Genomic DNA, 12,772 nt, shown 5'->3' on the forward strand with positions numbered 1-12,772 from the left:
GGCTTAAATATATAAGCCCTTACCTGCAATTCATCCAGAAATGTGTAAAAATAAAATATATATATATATACTTACCTTGTCCCGGCAGACGGAGTTCAGAGTGGCCGGCCGGCAGTGGGTGTGAAGGAGGTGTGAGTCAGAGTTGCCCCTGATTGGCTCAGCGCTGAGCCAATCAGGGGGCAGGTCTGACTCACACCCCCTTCACACCCACTGCAGGCCGGCTGCGCGGAACTCCGGCTGCCGGGAGCAGGTGAGTATGTATATATTTTTTATTTTAACACTTTTCTGGATGAATTGCAGGGAAGGGCTTATATATTTAAGCCCTTCCCGACAATTCATCCCACACTCGCCCGCAGCGCATTGCTTTCAATGGAGTCGGCTGTATTGCCGCCTCCATTGAATGCAATGCGCTGGACAGCTCCAGCCCGTTTCTAATGAAATGCGGCTAGGAGCAGATTTTCGGGCGATTTTCGGGCACCGGTCACACGATTTGCGGATGCGCATCCGTCATGCGATCCGCAAATCGCGCGAAAAAACGCCCGTCTGACTAAGGCCTTAAAAAGCCATAACTTTTTAATTTTCTATCGACAGGATCATATGAGGGCTTGTTTTTTTGCATTCCGAGTTGCAGTTTTTATTGGTACAATTCTTTGGGTACATATAATGTATTGTAGAACTTTTACAATTTTTTTAGGTCAAATCCATCAATTCTGCAATTTATTTTACAGTGTTAATTATGTGGCTTGGTATGATTACGATCAAAACGATATTTTTTTTAGGTTTTTCTACTTTTGCGTAATAAAACTGCTCTTATGGGAAAAAATGTTTTGCATCGCTGCATCTGTAACTTTTTTATTTTTTCATCGTCGGATGTCTGTGAGGGCTTGTTTTTTTCTGTGGCAAGCTGTAGTTTTTATTGGTATCATTTTAATTTTTTTGATCATTTTTTTTGCATTTTTTGGGGGGCAAAATGAACAAAAAAAGCATTTGGAGGGCTTATTCAGAAGTGCGTATATCAGCCAGATTTTCACGCCTGATATACGCTTTACCTCTCTGCAGGGGGAGGAGGTGGGCCGGGTGTAGTGCACTGAGCTCCCGCCCTCTCTTTCCGTTCCTCAACATTATTTGTAATGGAAGGGGGTGGGGCAGGGGCGGAACTTAGCTATGCCCCTGTCCTATCCCTCCCATTGCAAATAGTGGCGAGGGGCAGAGAGGGGGCGGAAGCTCAGTGCACTGCTCCTGGCCCAGCCCACCTCCTCCCCCTGCAGAGAAGGATAGCATATATCGGCCGGGCGTGAAAACCCAGCCAATACACGCACGTCTGAATAAGCCCTAACTCAGTTTTTTATATCACGGTATGTAAGGGGTTAACAGCGGGAGGCTGGCTTATCAGTTTCTGAGCCTGCACCATCCATTGGACATACGTTTATGTCCATTTGTTGGAGCCTCTTCCTAGCCAGGACATACCTTTATACCCTGGGGTAGGAAGGGGTTAAATATTAGTATACCCTCCTCTACTCAATACACATTATTTACTTATATTCTACCGATATATAACTATATCACAAAGATGTAAAAAGTTAATTTAAAAAAATATCGAACTGGCCATGTTTAATCAGTATGCCTCACAAAATGCAATGAAAAGCGATCAGAAAGTCACATGTACACTGAAATGATTTCAATGAAAAAACACAACTTTTCCCACAAAAAAAAGACCTAGATATGTAGGTAGAAAAATGAAAAACTTATGGGTTTTAGAATGAGCTGATGCAAATTTAATTTTTATTTCTCTAAAACAGTGGCGATGTACTCACGAGACAGTTAAAAATAGTATAAAAAAATAACAAAAAATTGGGGGAAATGTGCTAAAAAGCACATTTACCCCTATTTGTATAAAAACCTAAAAAAATTTAAAATCCCACAAATTTGGTGTCATCGTATCCATAACAAACTGTACAATAAATTGAACACACTATTTATTCTGCTTGACAAAGTCTCTTAAAAAAAAGCCCTAAAAAAATTGAGGCCAAATCCCAAAAATGCAACAAAAGTCATAAAAAGCTGTATGTACCCCAAAATGGTACAAATAATACTTACAGCCCATCACACAAAAAATAAGCCCTCATACAGCTCTGTTCATGGAAAAATAAAAAAGTTATGGGACTTTGAATGCAACAATGTAGAAAAACCAATAATTTCCACAACAGGGTTTTTTATTGTGCAAAAGTGGAAAAACCTATAAAAACTGTAATAATTTTGGCATTGCCGTAATCATACTGATCCATCCTCAGAAAAAAATGTATCATGTCATTTATGATGCATGATTAACGCTGTAAAAAAACCAAAACAATGCAGAATTGATGTGTTTTCTCTGCAGTTCGCCATGAAAAAAACAACCCGTCATATAGCCATGTCCATGGAAATATAAAAAGGTTATGGCTTTTGAAAAGTGGAGATGAAAATCCCCCAAAAATTGTTGTGTCCTTTGGGCCCAAATAGGGCATGTCCTTGAGTTTGGGCATCTAGTGGACTTTGCAAATGTGAAATGAGGCCTGGAGAAAGTCCTAGTAAAAAGGTAGGCCCCAAAATCGATAAGGTGGAGGCCTATGTTTGAATCATGATTTGCACTAGGAATATTCCACGTGGAATATTTCTACAAAATGCTGAATCGGGGTAATAACTATTGAGTTTTGCTTCTCTATTAACTCCTGCTGTTTTACAGAAAAAACTTCACTGTTTTCATGTCATGGGAGAATAAAGTTTGCTAAGTTACTTTTTGCAACTTGGATGCTGCCGTATTATTTCTTCATTTGAACTCTATCTGGGAACCGGTTCAGGTTCCTGACAGCTGTTGCATATTGGGTTCAACAATGGAGTGGCGAGGAAAAGTGCTGTTGGGGATTGACTGCATATACCACAATCTGTCTTTGTGATGTTTCAAAATGTGAAAAAGATCGGTAATCTCCATTTTGGTGGGGATAGCTTTTAAATGAGCTTTCCAATTCGCGGATTCTGCCTTGAATTAATTGTTGGATATCTGATGGAGTGCAAGATGGTGGCTGGCTTGTCAGAGGAGAAGGGCGTGGGGTGACATTGACCCATGTTGGGTCTCCACATGCCTAGTAGCATCCTCTGTAACTGCCTGCGGTCGCTGTCCTTTATTTCCTCCCTTTGTGTTAATATGGAGGACTTTTGTGCTGTAAAGAGATTATACCTCTGCCTGTGAGGAGGCTGCATAGGGGTTCTGTGGGTGAGGGTGTTTCTATCAAGAGTCACTCTCTATTTCCACTGAATGAGTGGTCAGAGAAGCAGGGGGAAAACAAGTATCCTTAAGGCCAATAGAGTGGAGAATACTTAGGTGGAGCCACTGATCTACAGTGTTGAATGCTGCAGAGGGATCCAAAAAAATCAGTAGAGGATAGTCGTCATTCGATTTACCTGTGAAGAAATTGTTTGACACTTTCATAATGGAGATTTTTGTTCAGTACAAAAAAACTGAGTTATCTGAGAGACAGATATTAAGCGAAAGTGGACCGGGCAAAGAGTTTGGGCCCTTTTACACATCACAATTATTGTGCAAATAATTGTTAGATCGAGTGATTTGCACAATAATTATTAGGTGTAAATGTGTGCAGCGAGCAAAGATCAGTGATAAATCATCAGTGAAGCTTGGTTGGCATCTTGGAAATACTGACCACAGTATATTAAATTTCCACTTCAATAGGGTGTTTTATCGGAGAGCTACAAAAATACTAAACTGTAGGAAGACAAGGTTGAGTCGACTAGCGTGTGAGCTTATTACTGGGACAATGTCCTCAAAAATAAGAGTACAGACAATAAATGAGATATGTTTAAAACCTTCTTAAATACTTGCCATGAGAGTTTCTTACCTTACAAGAATAAAGGAATTAGAAATAGGAGAAACAATGTGGCGCAATAAAGATGTACAAGGAACAATGAGCAACAAAAAGAAAGTCTTTAAAATACCAAAGCAAGGAGGCAGAGAAGAAGCACTAATATGTATTAGGAAAAAAATAAATTATGTACAAAACAGATAAAAGCAGCAAAGGTGGAGACAGAGAGATTCCTTGCCAAAGACAGTAAAACTAACCCTAAGGCCGCCTGCAGACGGGCGGAAATTCCGCGGCGAGATTTCCCGTGGGATTTCAGCCGCTGAAAGCTGCCATAGGATTGCGTTAACAAACGCAATGCTATGCAGATGGCCGCGATTTGGCCGTGCAAAATCTCACGCGGCAAACAAATCGCGGCATGCTCTATACGTCACTCTCTGGCCGCCGGCCCCGCTCTGCGCCGGCTGCCCGGCAGCCGGCACATGAAAGAGCCGGGGCCGTGGAGAGGTGAGTGCCCGCGCTGCTCTCTGCAGGCGCTCGGGTCGGGTCTCGCTGCGAGAATTCTCGCAGCCGGATCTGACCCGGCCGTCTGCAGGCAGCCTAAACTGTTCTTCAATTATAAAAATAATAAGAAGGATTAATACTGAATGTATTTGCCTTTTAATAAATAATGTAGAAAATATATTAGAAGATGTGATGAGGAGAAAACAAATTTATGAAATAGTTTTTCCCCCCAGTGTATTCACAGTGGAAAAGGAAATGTAAAATGAGATGCAGAGTGATAAAGTAAATTTTCAACTAAATGTCACCAGTTTAACTGGGCAAAGCCACCTTAAAAGATTAAAATAGGCAAATCATTGGGTCCTGATGATATATACCACAGGGTTTTAAGGGAATTAAGTAATGTGATAGACAGACCATTGTTTGTTATATTTAGGGACTCTATAGTGACGGGGTCTGTTCCACTAGATTGGCGCATAGCCAATGTGGTGCCAATATTCAAAAAGGGTCAAAAAATGATCCCGGAAATTACAGGTCGGTAATTCTTACTTCTATTGTGGGTAAAATGTTTGAAGGGTTTCTAAAAGATGTTATCTGGGAGTAACTCAAGGAAAATACCTGTATAACTCAATATCAGCATGGGTTTATGAGGGATCGCTGCTGTCAAACCAACCTGATCAGCTTCTATGAGGAGGTAAGTTCTAGACTGAACTGGGGAGAATCACTGGATCTTGTATACCATGACTTTTCCAAAGCGTTTGATACTGTGCCAAATAAAAGGTTCATATATAAAATGAGAATACTTGGTCTGCGTGAGAATGTGTGTAAGTGGGTAAGTAACTGGCTCAATGATAGAAATCAAAGGGCTGTTATTAATAGTACCTACTCTGATTGGGTCACCCTTAGGCCTCATGTCCACGGGGAAAATCAGGCCCGCTACGGATTCTCCATGGAGAATCCGTAGCGGGTCCCTCCTGCCCCGCGGACATGAGCGCTGAAAATAAGAATAAACTTACCCGCAGCGGACCGGGCAGGTCTTCTCTTCTTCATGGCCGGATCTTCTTTCTTCGGCCGGCGGATGTGCTCGGCACGCCGGCTGCGTGCCGCGTGCATGCGCCAGGCACATCCGCCGGGCCGAAGAAAGAAGATCCGGCCATGAAGAAGAGAAGAGCTGCCCGGTCTGCTGCGGGTAAGTTATTCTTATTTTAGGTCTCCCGCGGATCCGGACGGCTTCCATAGGCTTCAATAGAAGCCTGCGGGAGCGGTCCCCACGGGAGACCCGCACGAAAATGGAGCATGTCCATTTTTTTTCATGCACCATTTTTTTTAAAATTCACTTTTATTGACCATCCGCGGGTATTTATCTACCCACGGGTGGTCAATGCATCCCTATGGGATGCAGATCCGCATGCGGGTGATCCTCTGCGGATTTAAATTCATCTTTTGCCCGTGGACATGAGGCCTTACTAGTCGGGTACTGCAAGCGTCAGTATTAGGACATATTCTTTTTAATATATTTATTATTGGTTTGGTTGAAGGATTGCACAGTAAAATATTATTTGCAGATAATACAAAACTATGAAAAATAATTAACAGAAGAGAGGACAGAATGCGGTTGCAACTGGATATGGATAAGTTATGGGATTAGAAAGAATAGTGGCAAATGAGGTTTAACACTGATGAATGTAAGGTTATGCACATGGGCAGTGAAAATACATGTCACCATAACACACTAAATAGGAAAACCAATGGGTAAAACTGACATATAAAAGGACTTGGGGATTTTAGTTACTTTAAGCTTACCTGAAACAACCAGTGTCAGGCAGCTGCTGCCAAAGCAAATAGGATCATGGGGTGCATCAAAAGAGGTCTGGGGGCGCATGATGAGAACATTGTTCTTCCTCTTTACAAGTCACTGGTCAGACCACACATGGAATATTATGTACAGTTTTGGGCTCTAGTACTCTAGAAGGACATATCAGATCTTGAGCGGTTTCAAAGGCAGGCGAGTAAATTAATAAATGGAATGGTCCGACTACAATACTCAGAGAGGTTATCAAAATTGGGGTTATTCGTTTTAAGAAAAAGTTATACTTTGAGCTCCAACCCTGATGACAACATCCGGTTCCACTGCACTGACAACGGGCAGCAGGATCAGCTTATTGGAAGGGATCCTGAGAAGTGAACCCCCGTTGATCAACTATTGATGACCTATACTGAGGAAAGGTCATCAAAAGTAAATGCTCAGAAAACCCGTTTAAGTTTTAGGGATTCCTTCCTCCCAATGAAAAATGTTTTATGCATCAGTATAAGTCCCCTTAGTGACCATCTTAAAAAGAAGTATTGGCAGTAACAGTAGCCCTTTTACACTTGACACCCAACAACTGTATCAGCGATAATCATTCCGGTGCTTTTACAGAGGAACAATCGTTGTTCAGTAAATGGAGGCGGAGTGAGCCGGAGATAGATCTTGCCCACCCGCCTCCATTCACAGTAATCAGACAGTCGTTCATAGATGAACGACTGCCTGTTTACAGAGGCCAATCATCGTCTAACTTTTTTGCCTGCAGAAACTGAACAACAAATTCATTATTTACACTGAATGATCCAGCAAGAATCGGAGCGAAATCATTCAGTGAGAAAGGGCCCTATGGATTTCAAATGAACCTGCTGTCTAATCTGAGAGCAGGAAATGATAGAGTGAGCCAAGCATGCATTTGTTCTGAATGGGACGAGAGTAATGAACCCCTCCCAGACACTTATCTCCCTTAAAAAACACCTTCTGCAGTTATGGAAGACTTGGGATACCATAATACTCTACTTGTTTAGATAGTCTTTGTATCATATATCATGAAATTACTTGTATGGCCTGTATTGGCCTTCATGCTATTTGTAGTGTTGTAGTCTGGTACCTATGGATAACTGGCAGACTATGCTGGAGTTCATTACCAGACAGAATGTCACAAGTAGTTGTACTTGCTGATCAGTGGGTATTTCTTTTCCCTCTACACAATATCATAGATAATTTTATCTCTGGCTCTGGCACCAATGGAGTATTATGCATGAGAACAACTTCCTAATCACTGATCACTAGGTTAACAGTATCAAGGCCCATTAACACTGAAAGAAAATTGCTAAAAAATCACTTAGACGATAGTTTGAGTGACAGTTTTGAGCGTTAATCTTTGCATGACTTTAAGAAGCTAATTAGGTACTTAAGAGTTAATGCAGGCGAAGCGGGATATGCCGCAATAGCTCAGAGAACAAAGCAGCTGTTTTGAATATGCAAACAGCTGCATTGTTTTCGGAGCTTTCAGCTGGTGTCCTGCTGAGAACTGCCGGCGGGATACCAGCTGAAAGAATACTATCAGCGCCCCCTGCTGAGAAAATCAGCATATGGCGCTGATAACTGTTATTGGTGATTTCTAGCTTGCTAGAAATCATGATGAACGAATAGTGCTTAGACGCAACGATTATCACTCAGAAGATAGCTTTTGAGCGAATTTTGAGCAATAATTGTTGTGTCTAAATGAGCTTATAATTTTTGTACTCAAAGGCTCCCTGCAGACAGGCGGAAATTCTGCGGCAGGATTTCCCGCAGAATTTCTGCCTGTGCCTGCTGCCATAGGATTGTATTAGATAATGCAATCTTATGCAGATAGCCACGATTTGTCTACGTGAAAACGCAGAAGCCCGCAAAGAAACGTCACTAATGACGCGCTGGCTCTGCTCTGCGCATGCACTGGCTGGGAGGCAGCCGGCATATAGCGCAGAGAGAAGATGCCGGGAGAGGGTGAGCCGCAGTGGTCACTGCATGGGCACAGCTTGCAGCGGGATCCGACCCGGCCGTCTGCAGGAGGCTAAAGACAAATAAAAATGCAGTATCATCCATGGTAATAGCACAACAAAATCATAGGTTTAAAGTGCAAATAAGCTTTGCTATCATCTTGACCCCTTCATGACCAGATTATTTTGAACCTTAAAAGCTTTGGACAACTTTTGCACTGATTTTTTTTGTTTGTTTCCATTTGCAAAATTAATCCACTTTCTAAATAGTCTTTATTAAAGGGATGTTCCCATAGCATTAAGTGACTGATGACATATCTATTGCTAGGATATGACTGATAAGAAAATGATTCTAAAGGACCATTTAGACACAACGGTTATCATTCAAAATTTGCTCAAAAGCCATCTTTTGAGCGATAATCGCTGCATCTAAACACGCACCCATCGTGCGCTTTTTGTGCATTATTCGTTCATGGCTGATTTCAAGCCTGCTTAAAGTCAGCGATGTGTCTTATCAGGACCGCACGCTGAGTTCTCAGGGGGATAGCGCTAATAGTATTCTTTTAGCTGCTATCCCTCTCGAGAACAAAGGAGCTGAATGCTAAAAAACTCTTAAGTAGCTGAGCAGCTACTTAAGAGTTTATGCAAAATGAACGCTCAAAACTGACATTTGCGTGAATTTTGAGCGATCATTGTTGTTCTAAATGGGCCTTAAGCATGAAGGGGCTACAGCGCTAATTCAGTAAATAAACATGGATTTCAAAGCTACAGGAGACTATATATTTAATTGTGAATAATCATTTCTTCTTTCTGTCGCCCTCTCAGATGATCTTTCAATATGATATACAAGATCCACTGGTTTCATATATGTCTCAAATTCCTCCCATTTCACCAGTGTATGGTAAGCAAAAGAATAAACTAATACTGTGAACTTAAAAGGGTTGAACCAATACTTCACCTTATCTCCTATCCACAGAATAGGAGTTAACTTGCTGAGCGGTGGGGTCTCACTGCTGAGATCCCACCAATCTGAAAAACAGGGGTCCCTTGTTCCCCCTGCCTGTCACTGTGTGGGTCACTTCTCCTCTGCAGTGAGGTCAGAATTAATGGAGAGCTGGCTGAGCATGCATGCTAAGCGCTCCATTCATTTCTATGGGGCTTGCTGCTTGGGTACCACAGCAGTTCCATTGACAGTTAATGGAACGCCATTCAGTCTCCCCACTGTAGGGGGTGCAGTAACTCTGCAGTGATAGGCAAACAAAGTTGCCACAGGGCAACCAAAAGCTTGTTGGTTATGACCCCCACCGAAGTAGAAAATAACCTTTACTATATAAGTGAAGTAAAACAAAAATATTACAATTACAATACTCTTGCAGCTTCTATAGACTAAAGAATATTAGTTTAATAGGCTAGTGTAACCCTGGGCAATTCTTGCATTATTTGTTATATAACTCCACAGTGAGGACAACAGGGGTCTCAGCAGTGAGACCCACCCACTCACTGAACAGCAAGTTATCCTCTATCCTGTGGATAGGGTATTTCTTGAAATCTTGGTACAACTTTGCTGTACAGAGTGTACCAAACAGTAGTGGACTGAGCATATTTTAGGCTGATCAGCTTCATATATTTTTTTTAATGGGGAAGGGGGGATGCTACTGTATTTCCCCCCAAAATAAGACCCTGTCTTATATAAATATTTGCCCCAAAAGAGGCACTAGGTCTTATTTTCAGGGGATGTGTTATTACACTTACCTAGCAGCGGTACTGGTGTACTTTGTCTCCACCACAAATATGGGTAGAGACCTCGTGATGGGCTGTATCTGCCCAGTGTACGCCCACAAGCTACTCATTGGCTGGTTGCATCAAGGTCCTAACAGCGTGGGGACAGAGGTTTGCCTTGAATGGACGGTTAGGGTTAGTTTCAGTGTTAGCCTTTCATTAATAGTTGTTAATGCTTCTATGCGAATGTGGCCCCGGATCTCACATGCAAGCATTTACAGTTAATAATGTAAGCCTAACACTGAAACAAAGCTTAACCCTCCATCCCAGGCAAAGTTCACTTTTTCTGACATGTGCCCCGTGTAATCTCCTCTAGCTGCTGCTAGGCGCTCTGGTCCCCCACTGTGACTGTTCCCTGCCGGCCTCCCTGCAATGCCCCCTGCTGTGAGTGTCAGTATGCCAGCAATATGTGAGGATGTCGCGTGGATTGATGTGCTCCCCGCTCGGGACAACCAGTCTCCGCCCCCGTAATCCCACCTCCCCACTGGTGTGACTGTCACTGCCGCTTGCAATTATGGGCTCTCAACCGCTGTCCGTAGTGATTCTATCCGGCGGGCTGCCATCAGCCCTATGTGTGGCTCTTTCAGGCTCCCCTGCCATGAGCTGTCAGTGTCCCCGGTGCTGTGCCTTCTCCCCTCTCAGCTCTGCTGCTGTCCGGACACTCATAACGGGGAGTGCAGGAGCGTGGAGACAATAACTGCAAGCTCCAGGGACAGTGACAGCAGCCGGGAGATGAGATTAGCAGTGCAGAATGCTTGTCTGGAGCAGGAGGCAGAGAAAGGCAAGCGGCTGCCAGTGAGTGTCTGTGTGTGCTCCCCTGGGCGTTACTGTTGTATCTTGTCTCCCAATCTGAAACTAGGGGCATGACAGAGGCGTTCACTCCTGGTAACACCTGTCACACCACTAGCTTCTGGTGTCGACAAGATACAACAGTACCCCTAGCAGCCATGTCCTCCCACTGATCTCAGTTGCTTGCAGTCCTCAGCTATCAACAGAACATCGCTTCCTGCTTTCGAGATTCATAAATCCCGCCTCTAGGAAGCAATGGATCTGATTGGTTCTCGAGTGCTGCCAGCCAATCAATGGAGCGCTCAATGAAACAATTCAATGGCTGTGATTGGTTCATCGAGCAGTGTATTGATTGGCTGAGCAGCGCTTTAAGAACCAATCAACAGCCATCGTATCGTAGAGGAGGGATTTTTGAATTGGCTGAGCGACGTTCGCCTCAGCAGAGTCTCTGTATCTCTGGTGACGGCTTCTCCTCACTCCTCAGCAGACATCACTATCTCCACTGGAGATGCAGAGTCAAATATCATTTAGTCAATTCATAAATCCCGCCTCCACAACACGATGGCTGTGATTGGTTAATCATGCGCTGCTCAGCCAATCAATGCAGCGCATCGCAGCCATCACATTGTTTTATCAAGCGGTGCCAGCCAATCAATGCAACCAATCAGAGCCTTCCTGGAGGTGGGACTTATGAATCCTGGAACCAGGAAGCGATCTTCTGTCGGCTGCTGAGGACTGCAAGCAAGCACGTCGGAGCTCCGGAGACCAGTGGGAGGACACGGACCGCGGCTGGTATTGTTTTTTTTAAATGTAATTTAGCAAGGGCTTATTTTCAGGATAGGGCTTATAGTTCAAGGCCCATTGGAAATCCCAAAAAACAGGGCAGGGCTTATTTTGGGGGTAGCTGTTATTTTGGCGAAACATGGTAGGTGAAATGGATACTTATTATTACCTTAAATAACTGGCAGGGTGAGTTTATGAGAATCCATGTTTTTACAACAGCAGATCAGTCCTTCTGCACTACCCTCTTAGAAGGTATCTTAGGCTAGAGGGTGAGATGCTGAGCTTGATGGTATATACTTTCCTATGATTTGAGTCATTGCATAAAAAGATTTAAATGCCGACATTGAAAGATCTACATACAAGCTTATATAATGAAAGCTGTAAGTAACTGTGTGTAGGTAGGAAAAGCAGGATGCACAGGTTTTTTCTATGAGTTCTGGCAGCATTTAACTCCATAACGACCGCCCATATGTCTTTTGATGGTGGTTGTTAATGGGCTTTATTCTGCAGTGCCATCTTTTGACGGCACTGAATTAGAAGCCTGGCACTCTTAACAGCAAGAACTGGAAAAAAAAAACGGATTCCCGGTGTTTAACCCTTTACACGCCATGGTATGTAAATGTGACCATGGCATGTAAAAGACTGACAGGGGAAGGGACCACCGTGACCCGATTGCAGGGTCCTGATGGGTTGCTACAGTACCCAGGGATTTTTATATCGCCTCTGGGGCTGCCAGCTACAGTCACCTATGAGGGCTCAGTCACACGGGCGGTGATCCGCCTGTGTTTCAGGACAGGAAGACGGCAGTGCGGACTAATCTCCGCACCTGCCGGAAAAAGAACATATGGCTGACAATGGAGTCGGTCATGCGGAGATTCGTCTGACACAAGGTGCGGCCGTCTTCCTGTCCTGATACACGGGCGATCGGTGCCCATGTGACTGAACCCTGAGGCTCAGCCTTTGGCTGAGCTTCATAGGCTTTCTAATGCACTACTGTACTGATGTGTAGAAGAAAAGTGTATTAGAAGAGTGATCCAAAAATGCTAATCATCAAGTCCCTAGTGGGACAAAGATAAAAAGTTATAAAAGTATTTTAAAAAAATGGAAATGAAAACATCAAAATCCCACCTTTCCCCTTTACTACTGTGTTCCCCCAAAAATAAGACCATTTCTTATACAAATTTTTGCCCCTAGGGGTATGTCTTATTATAAATATCTAGCAGGCTTGGTCTGGGTCCTTCCGCTGCTCTCCAGTGCTCCAGTGCATTTGCTGCAGTCCTCGG

General features: G+C 43.5%; 1 protein-coding gene across 1 annotated transcript in view; it reads left to right on the forward strand.

Annotated features, from left to right (window-relative positions):
* LCK (LCK proto-oncogene, Src family tyrosine kinase) overlaps positions 1-12,772 on the forward strand; it is a 73,894-nt gene that overhangs the window by 9,834 nt on the left and 51,288 nt on the right. The window contains exon 3 of the mRNA XM_066575017.1: positions 8,964-9,039. Coding sequence (XP_066431114.1) covers positions 8,964-9,039 — 76 coding nt within the window. The remainder of the gene's footprint in view (positions 1-8,963; positions 9,040-12,772) is intronic.

This window comes from Eleutherodactylus coqui, chromosome 1 (assembly GCF_035609145.1).
Source record: "Eleutherodactylus coqui strain aEleCoq1 chromosome 1, aEleCoq1.hap1, whole genome shotgun sequence".
NCBI lineage: Eukaryota > Metazoa > Chordata > Amphibia > Anura > Eleutherodactylidae > Eleutherodactylus > Eleutherodactylus coqui.